This window comes from Microcaecilia unicolor, chromosome 6 (assembly GCF_901765095.1).
Source record: "Microcaecilia unicolor chromosome 6, aMicUni1.1, whole genome shotgun sequence".
Classification (NCBI taxonomy): Eukaryota; Metazoa; Chordata; class Amphibia; order Gymnophiona; family Siphonopidae; genus Microcaecilia; species Microcaecilia unicolor.
The window spans coordinates 285,789,142-285,804,175 of record NC_044036.1 but is presented as its reverse complement, the minus strand read 5'-3'; the positions used below and the strand labels follow the sequence as shown (position 1 = coordinate 285,804,175).

General features: G+C 48.4%; 1 protein-coding gene across 3 annotated transcripts in view; it reads right to left on the bottom strand.

The window, feature by feature from the left end:
* Positions 1-15,034, bottom strand: part of SARDH (sarcosine dehydrogenase) — a 148,474-nt gene that overhangs the window by 9,189 nt on the left and 124,251 nt on the right. For all 3 annotated transcript variants that reach the window (XM_030207696.1, XM_030207698.1, XM_030207697.1), the window contains exon 20: positions 10,451-10,586. In XM_030207696.1, coding sequence (XP_030063556.1) covers positions 10,451-10,586 — 136 coding nt within the window. The remainder of the gene's footprint in view (positions 1-10,450; positions 10,587-15,034) is intronic.

The window sequence follows — 15,034 nt, the reverse complement described above, 5'->3', positions numbered from 1 at the left end:
GATAAGCAGAAACAGCAAGAATCAAGAACAGAAGGCTGATGGAACAGCAGGTTAAATAAATAAATAAAGTAGGAAGTACCAATGAAAAGGACAAGCTGGATTAAAGCCAGACAAAGGACAGGCCAGTAAAAAAGTGTACCAGGCTGACTTTCTTATAGATGGTAGACACACCCTTTGCTGGTCCAATGGGCTTCCTCCGGGGGCGAAGACATCCTTTCACTGTTTCCACTCATTGGATCTAAGGGCTGGATCAAGGCTCTACAGAACTTGTAGCTCACCAACAGGTCAGCAATCTCCAGACCATGGCCTCCTGGTTTTGAGCCCCAGCACACCTAACAAAAGGCCCGTGCTAAATTTTTTCTTCCAACTTGTTGCTGCAGGCTGGTGTTGCCACTGGCAGACAAACAGCACAGGGCTTGACGGTATGGGGGAGGGGGATAAGAAACTCTCACCACCATCCTTCAACCGAATATTGCCCGTTACCACCTAAAATCTAAATCTATCTCTGGTCCCTGCTCAAATCAGTTTCACTTATAACCCACCACTATAAGTGGAGGAGTGGCCTAGTGGTTAGGGTGGTGGACTTTGGTCCTGGGGAACTGAGGAACTGATTTCGATTCCCACTTCAGGCACAGGCAGCTCCTTGTGACTCTGGGCAAGTCACTTAACCCTCCATTGCCCCATGTAAGCCACATTGAGCCTGCTATGAGTGGGAAAGCGCGGGGTACAAATGTAACAAAAAATAAATAAAATAAAATGTGAACATTTTTCAATGAACCAGCAGCTCTGCTGGGTGAAGTCAAACCAAGTAAGTACAGGCTGGCAAAGTGGCACTTTTGCATTATGATTTCTGTTACCAACTGAAATGCATTGCATTAGAAGGCAGGTCTACCATGCCAGATGTATGTAAATGATATCCATTTTACGCTGGGAATGCTAACCAGAATATGTGGCAGCACTCTTGCTACAGGCACCATCTTAGATACACATCTATTCTAATGACAAGAGTAATTACTAAATCTTTTTTTACAGCAGGAAAAGACCTCAGGTGTTCAGCTATTTATTTTGTGAATGTTTTCCACAGGATTGCCAAAGAACTTCTTCACTGGTCTTAAAAACCTCCAGATTTTCTTGACTTTGCTGGCCCCTATATAGGTTTCGAAAAATTCTGTCAGCGGTTATCCCAACAGAGTGTCTCCGTTTCACAAAACTGTTTCTTCGGGAGACCACCAGAAAAATATACAAGCGAGTCAGAAGCAGGACACATGAGTGGAGAGTAGACTCAGAAAAAAAGAACAATAGTCAATTGTCTCCTGAAGAAGCAGTTTTGTGAAACGGAGACTCTCTGTTGGGATAACCGCTGACAGAATTTTTTTAAATTAAGTGTCGGTATACTCTCTTTCATATTTTATACGTCCTGGCAGTTGAAAGCAATACTGGAAAAATAACATTAAACCATTTATATAATGGAAACCCATATAAGGGCCAGCAAAGTCAAGAAAATCTGGAGGTTTTTAAGACCGGTGACGAAGTTCTTTAGCAATCCTGTGGAAAACATTCACAAAAAAAATAGCCGAACACCTGAGGTCTTTTCCTCCTATAAAAAAAGACTCATAAGTAATTAGTCTTGTCATTAGAATAGATTTTTTCTAACTTGAAATAATGGAGACAAATTGCAACAATCAATAAATGACTTGAGTAAATATTAAGGCTCCCTTTTATCAAGCTATGCTAGCGACTGCTGAGCAGCAATGCTGACACAGCCCAATCAAAGTGAATAGACTGTGTCGGCATTACTGCACCAGCAGCTGCTAGTGCGACTTGACAAAAAGGGGGCTTAAATTAATTATAGTGCTCAGAATCTTTATATCCCTCTTGCACAGGACAGGTGAAGATGTTCCATCATAGCGCCGTGTTCATCAATAATATTGAAAAAATGAATAAATCAAAATAAAGTACTTATCTTGAACGGGATGAAACAAGCGATGCCAAGAGTTATAATATAATATAATATTCAACCTATTTCAGGTAAAGCGAATGCTACATACCTGTAGAAGGTATTCTCCGAGGACAGCAGGCTGATTGTTCTCACTGATGGGTGACGTCCACGGCAGCCCCTCCAATCGGAAACTTCACTAGCAAAGTCCTTTGCTAGCCCTCGCGCGCCCGCGCGCACCGCGCATGCGCGGCCGTCTTCCCGCCCGAAACCGGCTCGAGCCGGCCAGTCCAGTATGTAGCAAGACAATACACTTCAAGGGAAGACACAACTCCAAAGGGGAGGCGGGCGGGTTTGTGAGAACAATCAGCCTGCTGTCCTCGGAGAATACCTTCTACAGGTATGTAGCATTCGCTTTCTCCGAGGACAAGCAGGCTGCTTGTTCTCACTGATGGGGTATCCCTAGCCCCCAGGCTCACTCAAAACAACAACATTGGTCAATTGGGCCTCGCAACGGCGAGGACATAACTGAGATTGACCTAAAAAATTTACCAACTAACTGAGAGTGTAGCCTGGAACAGAACAAACAGGGCCCTCGGGGGGTGGAGTTGGATCCTAAAGCCCAAACAGGTTCTGAAGAACTGACTGCCCGAACCGACTGTCGCGTCGGGTATCCTGCTGCAGGCAGTAATGAGATGTGAATGTGTGGACAGATGACCACGTCGCAGCTTTGCAAATTTCTTCAATGGAGGCTGACTTCAAGTGGGCTACCGACGCAGCCATGGCTCTAACATTATGAGCCGTGACATGACCCTCAAGAGCCAGCCCCGCCTGGGCGTAAGTGAAGGAAATGCAATCTGCTAGCCAATTGGATATGGTGCGTTTCCCTACAGCCACTCCCCTCCTATTGGGATCAAAAGAAACAAACAATTGGGCGGACTGTCTGTGGGGCTGTGTCCGCTCCAGGTAGAAGGCCAATGCTCTCTTGCAGTCCAAAGTGTGCAGCTGACGTTCAGCAGGGCAGGAATGAGGACGGGGAAAAAATGTTGGCAAGACAATTGACTGGTTCAGATGGAACTCCGACACGACCTTTGGCAGAAACTTAGGGTGAGTGCGGAGGACTACTCTGTTGTGATGAAATTTGGTGTAAGGGGCCTGGGCTACCAGGGCCTGAAGCTCACTGACCCTACGAGCCGAAGTAACTGCCACCAAGAAAATGACCTTCCAGGTCAAGTATTTCGGATGGCAGGAATTCAGTGGCTCGAAAGGAGGTTTCATCAGCTGGGTGAGAACGACATTGAGATCCCATGACACTGTAGGAGGCTTGACAGGGGGCTTTGACAAAAGCAAACCTCTCATGAAGCGAACAACTAAAGGCTGTCCTGAGATCGGCTTACCTTCCACTTGGTAATGGTATGCACTGATTGCACTAAGGTGAACCCTTACGGAGTTAGTCTTAAGACCAGACTCAGACAAGTGCAGAAGGTATTCAAGCAGGGTCTGTGTAGGACAAGAGCGAGGATCTAGGGCCTTGCTGTCACACCAGACGGCAAACCTCCTCCAATGAAAGAAGTAACTTCTCTTGGTGGAGTCTTTTCTGGAAGCAAGCAAGATACGGGAGACACCCTCTGGCAGACCCAAAGAGGCAAAATCTACGCCCTCAACATCCAGGCCGTGAGAGCCAGAGACTGGAGGTTGGGATGCAGAAGGGCCCCTTCGTCCTGCGTGATGAGGGTCGGAAAACACTCCAATCTCCACGGTTCTTCGGAGGATAACTCCAGAAGAAGAGGGAACCAGATCTGACGCGGCCAAAAAGGAGCGATCAGAATCATGGTGCCTCGGTCTTGCTTGAGTTTCAACAAAGTCTTCCCCACCAGAGGGATGGGAGGATAAGCATACAGCAGTCCCTCCCCCCAATCCAGGAGGAAGGCATCCGACGCCAGTCTGCCGTGGGCCTGAAGTCTGGAACAGAACTGAGGGACCTTGTGGTTTACTTGAGATGCGAAGAGATCCACCAGGGGGGTGCCCCACGCCTGGAAGATCTGTCGCACTACTTTGGAACTGAGCGACCACTCGTGAGGTTGCATGATCCTGCTCAATCTGTCGGCCAGACTGTTGTTTACGCCTGCCAGGTATGTGGCTTGGAGCACCATGCCATGCTGGCGAGCCCAGAGCCACATGCTGACGGCTTCCTGACACAGGGGGCGAGATCCGGTGCCCCCCTGCTTGTTGACATAATACATGGCAACCTGGTTGTCCGTCTGAATTTGGATAATTTGGTGGGACAGCCGATCTCTGAAAGCCTTCAGAGCGTTCCAGATCGCTCGTAACTCCAGAAGATTGATCTGCAGATCGCGTTCCTGGAGGGACCAGCTTCCTTGGGTGTGGAGCCCATCGACATGAGCTCCCCATCCCAGGAGGGACGCATCCGTGGTCAGCACTTTTTGTGGCTGAGGAATTTGGAAGGGACGTCCCAGAGTCAAATTGGAGCAAATCGTCCACCAATACAGGGATTTGAGAAAACTCGTGGACAGGTGGATCACGTCCTCTAGACCCCCGGCGGCCTGATACCACTGGGAGGCTAGGGTCCATTGAGCAGATCTCATGTGAAGGCGGGCCATGGGAGTCACATGAACTGTGGAGGCCATGTGGCCCAACAATCTCAACATCTGCCGAGCTGTGATCTGCTGGGACGCTCGCACCCGCGAGACGAGGGACAACAAGTTGTTGGCCCTCGCCTCTGGGAGATAGGCGCGAGCCGTCCGAGAATCCAGCAGGGCTCCGATGAATTCGAGTTTCTGCACTGGGAGAAGATGGGACTTTGGGTAATTTATCACAAACCCCAGTAGCTCCAGGAGGCGAATAGTCATCTGCATGGACTGCAGGGCTCCTGCCTCGGATGTGTTCTTCACCAGCCAATCGTCGAGATATGGGAACACGTGCACCCCCAGCCTGCGAAGCGCCGCTGCTACCACAGCTAGGCACTTTGTGAACACCCTGGGCGCGGAGGCGAGCCCAAAGGGTAGCACACAGTACTGGAAGTGGCGTGTGCCCAGCTGAAATCGCAGATACTGTCTGTGAGCTGGCAGTATCGGGATGTGTGTGTAGGCATCCTTCAAGTCCAGAGAGCATAGCCAATCGTTTTGCTGAATCATGGGGAGAAGGGTGCCCAGGGAAAGCATCCTGAACTTTTCTTTTACGAGATATTTGTTCAGGGCCCTTAGGTCTAGGATGGGACGCATCCCCCCTGTTTTCTTTTCCACAAGGAAGTACCTGGAATAGAATCCCAGCCCTTCTTGCCCGGATGGCACGGGCTCGACCGCATTGGCGCTGAGAAGGGCGGAGAGTTCCTCTGCAAGTACCTGCTTGTGCTGGAAGCTGTAGGACTGAGCTCCCGGAGGACAATTTGGAGGTTTTGAGGCCAAATTGAGGGTGTATCCTTGCCGGACTATTTGGAGAACCCACTGATCGGAGGTTATGAGAGGCCACCTTTGGTGAAAAGCTTTCAACCTCCCTCCGACAGGCAGGTCGCCCGGCACTGACACTTGGATGTCGGCTATGCTCTGCTGGAGCCAGTCAAAAGCTCGCCCCTTGCTTTTGCTGGGGAGCCGCGGGGCCTTGCTGAGTCGCACGCTGCTGACGAGAGCGAGCGCGCTGGGGCTTAGCCTGGGCCGCAGGCTGTCGGGAAGGAGGATTGTACCTACGCTTGCCAGAAGTATAGGGGAACAGTCTTCCTTCCCCCGAAAAATCGTCTACCTGTAGAGGTAGAAGCTGAAGGCTGAGGCGGGCGAACTTGTCGAATGCGGTGTCCCGCTGGTGGAGAGACTCTACCACCTGTTCGACTTTTTCGCCAAAAATGTTATCCGCACGGCAAGGCGAGTCCGCAATCCGCTGCTGGAGTCTATTCTCCAGGTCGGCGGCACGCAGCCATGAGAGCCTGCGCATCACCACACCTTGAGCAGCGGCCCTGGACGCAACATCAAAAGTGTCATAAACTCCTCTGGCCAGGAATTTTCTGCACGCCTTCAGCTGCCTGACCACCTCCTGAAAAGGCTTGGCTTGCTCAGGGGGAAGAGCATCAACCAAGCCCGCCAACTGCCGCACATTGTTCCGCATGTGTATGCTCGTGTAGAGCTGGTAGGACTGGATCTTGGACACGAGCATAGAGGAATGGTAGGCCTTCCTCCCAAAGGAGTCTAAGGTTCTAGCGTCCTTGCCCGGGGGCGCCGAAGCATGTTCCCTAGAACTCTTAGCCTTCTTTAGGGCCAAATCCACAACTCCAGAGTCATGAGGCAACTGAGTGCGCATCAGCTCTGGGTCCCCATGGATCCGGTACTGGGACTCGATCTTCTTGGGAATGTGGGGATTACTTAATGGCTTGGTCCAGTTCGCAAGCAATGTCTTCTTCAGGACATGGTGCAAGGGAACAGTGGACGCTTCCTTAGGTGGAGAAGGATAGTCCAGGAGCTCAAACATTTCAGCCCTGGGCTCGTCCTCCACAACCACCGGGAAGGGGATGGCCGTAGACATCTCCCGGACAAAGGAAGCGAAAGACAGACTCTCGGGAGGAGAAAGCTGTCTCTCAGGAGAGGGAGTGGGATCAGACGGAAGACCCTCAGACTCCTCGTCAGAGAAATATCTGGGATCTTCCTCTTCCTCCCACGAGGCCTCACCCTCGGTGTCAGACACGAGTTCCCGGACCTGTGTCTGCAACCTCGCCCTGCTCGACTCCGTGGAACCCCGTCCATGATGGGGGCGTCGAGAGGTAGACTCCCTTGCCCGCATCGGCGAAGCTCCCTCCGCCGACGTGGTCGGGAAGCCTTCCTGGGAGGTGGCCGCGGTCGGCACCGCACGCGGTACCGACGTCGGGGACCTCAACCTGGGCGATGGGCCAGCCGGCGCCACGCTCGACGGTACCGGAGGCGCAAGCACCGCCGGTACCGGAGGGGTAGGGCGCAACAGCTCTCCCAGAATCTCTGGGAGAACGGCCCGGAGGCTCTCGTTTAGAGTGGCTGCAGAGAAAGGCTGAGAGGTCGATGCAGGCGTCGACGTCAGTACCTGTTCCGGGCGTGGAGGCTGTTCCGGGCTGTCCAGAGCGGAGCGCATCGACACCTCTTGAACAGAGGGTGAGCGGTCCTCTCGGTGCCGATGCCTGCTGGGTGCCGAATCCCTCGGCGACCCAGAGCTCTCGGTGCCGACACGGGGAGGAGACCGGTGTCGATGCTTCTTCGATTTCTTCCGAAGCATGTCACCGGAGCTCCCCGGCACCGACGAGGAGGACGTCGAATCCATCCGTCGCTTCCTCGGGGCCGAGACTGAAGAAGGTCGATCTCGGGGGGGCTGTACCGCAGGAGCCCTCAGGGTAGGCGGAGACCCACCCGAGGGCTCACCGCCACCAGCAGGGGAATGGACAGCCCTCACCTGCACTCCACCCGATGCACCACCGTCCGACGACATCAGCAGACGAGGTCCTGGTACCACCGACGTCGATGCAGCTATCCGATGTCTCGGCGCCGATGCAGAGGCCCGATGCCTCGATGCACTCGATGCAGGGGCGGCCGAGGAAGATGGTCTGGACGCTGACGACGTCGATGCACTCGAAGATCCCGGTGCCGATGCCGACGAAGAGCCCGAGAACAACACGTTCCACTGGGCTAGTCTCGCTACCTGAGTCCGCCTTTGAAGCAGGGAACACAGACTGCAGTTCTGAGGGCGGTGCTCGGCCCCCAGACACTGAAGACACGACGAGTGTCGATCAGTGAGCGAGATAACCCGGGCGCACTGGGTGCACTTCTTGAAGCCGCTGGAAGGCTTCGATGTCATGGGCGGAAAAATCACGCCGGCGAAATCAAAAGCCGAAATGGCGAAATTTGAAGCACCAAAATTTAGAGGGAGAAAAATCTCGACCGAGGCCAAAAAGAGGCCTACCCCGACGACGAAAGAAAACTTACCGGGGCAAAAAGCTGGAAGTACGGAGAGGATTTACACGAAACCCGGCGGGGGGTTTCCGGAGCACTTCCCGACTAAGAGAAAACTTTCCCGAAGGAAAAAAACATGCTCAAAATAAATTGGACGCGCGAGGTCGACTTTCCGGGGCTCGACACGGCGAAAACACGACCGTACCGAGTGCGGACAAAAGAAGACTGGCCGGCTCGAGCCGGTTTCGGGCGGGAAGACGGCCGCGCATGCGCGGTGCGCGCGGGCGCGCGAGGGCTAGCAAAGGACTTTGCTAGTGAAGTTTCCGATTGGAGGGGCTGCCGTGGACGTCACCCATCAGTGAGAACAAGCAGCCTGCTTGTCCTCGGAGAAAGCAATCTATTCTGGAACAATTCTTGTACAGTCTTTGCTCTTTAGTATATTCCAATCCAGTGTAGGACGCTTTGGCGCTCATTTTCAAAGCACTTAGACTTACAAAGTTCCAAAGGTTACTATCCTGCTTACAATCGAACGAGAAAAAACGCCCAAGTTCCGACCTAAATCGGGAGATGGACGTTTATCTCACAAAAATGAATAACGCGGTATAATCAAAAGCCAAACTTGGACGTTTTCAACTGCACTCCATCGCAGAAGCGTACAAAATTGACGGGGGCGTGTAGGAGGCGTGGTGAAGGCGGGACTGGGGCATGGTTATCACCCGAACAGAGATGGGCGCCTTTCGCCAATAATGGAAAAAAAGTATGCGTTTGTAGCTAGAATTTAGGGCACTTTTCCTGGACCCTGTTTTTTCACGAATAAGGCCCCAAAAAGTACCCTAAATGACCAGATTACCACCAGAGGGAATCGTGGATGACCTCCCCTGACTCCCCCAGTGGTCACTAACCCCCTCCCACCACAAAAAATGATGTTTCACAACTTTTTATTTTCACCCTCAAATGTCATACCCACCTCCCTGGCAGCAGTATGCAGGTCCCTGGAGCAGTTGTTAGGGGGTGCAGTGGACTTCAGGCAGGTGGACCCAGGCCCATCCCCCCCTACCTGTTACAATTGTGCTGCTTAATGCTTAGTCGCCCAACCCCCCCAAACCCACTGTACCCACATGTAGGTGCCCCCCTTCACCCCTTAGGGCTATAGTAATGGTGTAGATTTGTGGGCAGTGGGTTTTGAGGGGGATTTGGGGGGGCTCAACACACAAGGGAAGGGTGCTATGCACCTTGAAGCTCTTTTACCTTTTTTTTTTGTTTTTGTAAAAGTGCCCCCTAGGGTGCCCGGTTGGTGTCCTGGCATGTGAGGGGGACCAGTGCACTACGAATCCTGGCCCCTCCCACGAACAAATGCCTTGGATTTATTCATTTTTGAGCTGGGCGCTTTCATTTTCCATTATCACATTAAAACAAAAACGCCCAGCTCACAAATTGTCGAATAAAACATGGACGTCTATTTTTTTCGAAAATACGGTTCGGTCCGCCCCTTCACGGACCCGTTCTCGGAGATAAACGCCCATGGAGATAGACGTTTTCGTTCGATTATGCCCCTCCACGAAACTTTGTAAGTCTAAGTGCTTAGAAAATACACCTCTTTGTGAACTCCTCATGTGAAAATCCCAAATTATAAAATCCAAATTTCAAACTCTTGCTCAACATAGAGCCATTTTTTGCTAATATATCTTCAGGAGCTGACTGCAAAATAAACTGAGAAAGAGGCGAGCGGAGGATATTTGAGAGTTTCTCCTAGCCTAGCCACATTATGTTATGATAAGATGTTGTAGGTAAAGATTAAATTATAAGAATTAAAGATTAAATTGCTCATATAGAATACATTTTTTTATACTTTATAAATATATTATTGAATTTAGTGTGTTTATTTTGCAGTCAGCTTCTGAAGACACATTTGCAAAACACACCGTTATGTCGAGTGAGACTATTTGAAATTTGGATTATATAATGCTTGATTTTCACATGAGGAGTGCTCAAAGAGGCCTGCACAGCACAGACTGCTTTACCTGAAATAGGTTGAAGATTTAAGGCTCGTTTGCAAAGCCACGCTAGCAGCTCCCAGTGCGGTACTGCTGACACAGCCCATTCACTTTGAATGGTTTCTGTTGGAATGCTGAATGGCTTTGTAAACGGGGGGGGGGGGGGGGGGGGGGGGGTATATTAGAACAATTTTAGGCATTGCTTCTTTCATCTCTCTCAAGATAAGTACTTTATTTTGATTTATTCATTTTTGCAGTATTATTGAATTGAACATGGTACTATGACAGAATGTCCCCACCTATCCTGTGTAGGAGGGGTATAAGGATTCTGATCACTATAAATTAATTTAATATTTACACAAGTTATTTATTCATGGTTGAAATTTGTCTCCATTATTTCAAGTGTGAAGTATATAGAGGAAGATGGGTTAAGAAGATATATATTCCCATTGTGGTATTTTTTGATAGTATCAGTTACATCTTTCCAAAAGAAAAAAGGAAAGAAAAGTTGAGGGGACTTTCCAGAAATCTAGCTTTCCTGCAAAGTGGCTTAGATCTGTTGGAGAGCAGCGGTAAGCAGATGTGAATCTGCATATACTCACAGGGCCTCTGATGGGGTTCCTTAGGTACCCATATGCAATGGTTTTATCAATGGCAAATCCATAGTCTGCTCGGCGGATGTGACCAACTGCCTGACCATTCCGCCAGATGGCCTCCAGTCCAAACATTGGCACCTTCCTACAAGGCGGAAAGCAGAATTAGGAATTTTAAGGACAAGCAATAAGAAAGGCTCAGGATGAGAAAATCACCCTTCCAGAACACTGCACTATACTCTGTCCTAGTTGGAGTGGTTTCATTGGTGGGTGGGTCAGAATGGGTGCGTAAGCTGTGTTCTATCTTTACTGTAACTCATCTGAAGCTACTTGGTGAGATGTGTATCAAATACTGGAAAATACATATTGCTGGTCCTGACGAATGGAATAAGCTTCCTAGCCACCTTAGGTTATGGACAGACACAGCAGCAGAAGAGAATGCTATTTATACAGGCCTTTCCTAACTTACTTTATTAAGAATAGTAGGAGGTCTGATTGCAGGCTAATTATCCAGCTTATAATTGAAAGTAATTGCCGGCCATCTTCTGTCACAAATCGGGAGATGGCCGGCGATTTCTTAAAAGTGGCGAAATCGGTATAATCGAAAGTGGCATTTTTGACTGCATTGCCACTTTCCCGTCGCTTCGCCGGCGAAAGTTCAAGGGGGCGTGTTGGTAGATTAGCGAAGGAGGGACATGGGCGGGCATGGGCGCGGCTACCAGATGGCCGGCTTTCGCCGATAATGGAAAAAAAAAGCGGTGTTAAGCAGTATTTCGCTGGCTTTACTTGGTCCTTTTATTTTCACGACCAAGCCTCAAAAAGGTGCCCCAACTGACCAGATGACCACTGGAGGGAATGGGGTATTACCTCCCCATACTCCCCCAGTGGTCACCCTTACAAACTAAAAAAATAAAACTAAAAACCTTTTTTGCCAGCCTGTATGCCAGCCTCAAATGCCGTACCCACCTCCATGACAGCAGAATGTGTTGTATCCTCCGACAGCCTTTCCCTGGTTGCGATGTGGCTCTCGGGTGAGTGTGACACCTTTTCTGTTAGGTGCCCTGCAGAGTCACATTAGCAATGCATTGTGGTGGGTGTAGGGTACTGGGCTCTACTCCCATGGTGCTTTCCCGCCCTGCTAACTGGGTCAGAGTGTGCCCTGTTTTGTTTCCTGTTGTTGTCCATGCGGTAGTGGCCATTTTTGTAAGCCAGTTTTAGTTCCCTTTCCTGTGTTACCCACGTTAGAGAACATAGTTCTTACCTTGAATGGTGCTGAAAGAGGGCATTGTACACCATTGTGCCAGCTCTGACCTACTGCTAATCTTAGTACCAGGGGACTCTTTGCCAGTGGGGCACAACCTCTGATCTGCAGGTAACTGTGAGTAAATGTGCTTATTTCAAGAAAGGACTTTTTCAGAGAGATTAGTCTTCAGGTGTGAACTGGTGTGCCAAAGTTATACAGCAGCAATAAGTCCTAGAGGCTGTATGCAGGTCCCTGGAGCAATTTTAGTGGGTGCAGTACATTTGTGGGTAGTGGGTTTGGGGGGCTCAGCTCCCAAAGTAAGGGAGCTATGCACGTGGGAGCTTTTCTGAAGTCCAGCGCAGTGACCCCTAGGGTGGCTGGTTGGTGTCCTGGCATGTCAGGGGGGGCCAGTGCAGTAAAAATGCTGGCTCCTCCCACGGCCAAATGCCTTGAATTTGGCCGGGGTTTGAGATGGCCAACATAACTTTCCATTATTGCTGAAAAACAAACCTGGCCATCTCAAACCCGGCGAACTCCACGGCATTTGGCAGGGCTAAACCGTATTATCGAAAAAAATGATGGCCGGCCATCTTTTTCGATAATACGGTTCCGGCCAGCTGTAGCGCCGCCGCCAACATAGATTGCTGGCGAGCTATTTGGCCGGCGACGTTCGATTATGCCCCGCCACATGATTTATCTAGGTACTTTACATTTTTTTTGTCTAAGTTTTGTTGTCTAAGTTTTGATGAGCTATTCACTCATGCATTTTCTCCCGGATTCCAATATATTGCCCTGAGATTTCCGCACGGAAATCAAAGCGTATTCCATAACAATGCGCATAATCTAATTGGTTAACAAGCCAATCAGCGTTAATTGCCAATTAACAAGCAATTGACACTAATTAGAATTCATGCGCAGAGCTAAGTGCTGCTCGTAAATTCTAACTCACATAGTTGAAAAGGGGGCATGGCCATGTGCGTTGAATGGGCAGGTCATGGGCGTTTCTAAAATCTATGCCTCTTGTTACAGAATACACCAGGTCCGCGCATAATTTAAGCGTCTGCACTTACACCAGGTTTTACTTGTTGTAACTGCCCATGACTAAATTTAGTCGCGCAGACCAGTGCTCGACGTATTCTATAAACTGTATGGAAATTTAGGCTTATTCTAGAGTGATGTGGTAGCCGTGTTAGTCCACTTTTAAAGGTAATCAACAGAAATAAAATAAAACATAGAAAAAAAAATAAGATACCTTTTTTTATTGGACTAACTTAATACATTTTTTGATTAGCTTTCGAAGGTAACCCTTCTTCATCAGATCAGAAATAAGCAAATGTTGATAGCTCCCTGATTCTCATCTAATCTATCCCATCCTCTTCCTGTGAGACTGTCATTGGAATGCTTTGATGTTTCACTTATATATACTGTTATTTACTGTTTTATTTTTTGTTTTTATGTTGCTTTGTGTCTAATTGTTTTTTATATGGTTTTATTACGTATGTTACAGTTGTATTCTGCTGGCACCCCGGCACTGAATATCTGGTTTAGATTCATCTTGCAGTGTTCAGTGGCTTTGAAACTGCTGATCGCCACAACCTAAATATGTATGTGGGGGGAGGAGGTGAGTGATTTTATACCTCTTTTTACTCACACATATAATAATTATTTTAAACACTGTGTTATCCTACTTTTGTTGGATTATTGTATACAATGTACAATATTACTACTCCCAGGTCAGTATATTCGGATAAACCTAAGGTTTCTGAATGTTATAGGGATTTTAAAGCATTTGATCTAACAAAGTTTGCCACCCTCTGCCAATCTGCACTGCCACCTCTCCCCTTTGCTTCATTTCCAACCAATGTATCGGATGGGCTCCACTCCGTACCTGATTTTTTCTTGATCAATGGATGACCATGCTATTGGCTGGTCTACCTCTCTCTCCAATATATATGATAAGGTTGTCTCATACAACCAAAAGCTCACTCTACTTATCGGTGCCACCCTTGGTTTCACCATGGCCTCAGGCTTTTAGGAGACAGGATCAAAAGGCTGAACGTGTATAATGGAGGACTAAATCTCAGACTGACTTATTAATTTATAGAGAATGTTACAATGTATATCATGGGGCAGTTAAAGAAGCAAAGAAACAATATTATTACTTCCTAACTGCCACCTTATTTCAGACTGTATCCTTCCTGACCCTACCATGGGCTCTTCATGAACACAGTCTGGATCCTGATGCCACATCCACTTTCTTTGTGTCTAAGATGCAGACCCTGGTCACGCTGCTATCTTCATTGACATCTTGCTCCCTGCAAAAACATCTTCATCTCTAGATCTCAACCTTCAATTACAAAAAATGGGTAATTCAGGAGATGCGTCTCTGACATCTACATGGATGTCATTTACTCTTAAACCTATTCTTTATTTACAAAACTCCCGTCTTCCTTGAACTCCTCTCCTCATCTTTAGATTCCATGAAGGTGGTGCTTCTTAAGGATCCTGCATTGGGTATTAAAGTCTCAATACTATGTCTCATTAACTGCAGTCTTCATTCTGGTCAATTTCCATCCAGCAGGTAATGAGCTTTATTCTATCCTTTACCAAGCCTTGGCTCTAAAGAGTTTATGAGTTATTGTCCTGTTTCAAACCTCTCATTAATTTTCAAGATCATATAGCAAGTGGATCTGCTTCAACTGTAAACTTTTCTGATGAAACCATATGCTCTCCACCCTCAGCAATTTGGTTTCTGCAAGCATCATAGTACTGAAACTTGCCTGCTATTTTATTTTACATGAAACTAGGCAGCATCTGGATGCAGGAAGTTATATATCGCTGCTTTTGCTTGATCTGTCAGCGGCATTCGACCTTGTCAATCATCATCTCCTTCTAGCTGCACTGGCAGCTCTTGGGATTGAGGGTACTGTATTACATTGGTTTGATTCATTTGTTTCTGGTCATTCTTTTCAGGCTGCCATTAACAATTCTCTCTCTGTCCCTGGGTTCTATATTGGCCCCTGTTCTTCTTAATATTTTCCTGAATCCTCTGGCACTTCTCATTGAATCTCTAGATTTAAGTCCATATTTCTTTGAAGATGACATAAAAATATTATACTCTACTGACAATATATCCTCTGATCTTACCTCACTTAATAATTCCCTTGCCTAGATAAGTGCACGGCTGTCTTCTCGTCAGTTGATTGTCCAAGTGTCAAGCTTTGTGGCTGATTCCTTTCCTACCCCCAGGCAGACTGATTCCTTTCCTACCCACATGGTTTTGCCTGTCCTTATGGGATAGGTAATACAATTGTCAAGTCAATTCAAGACACTAGCAGGCTTATTTTTGA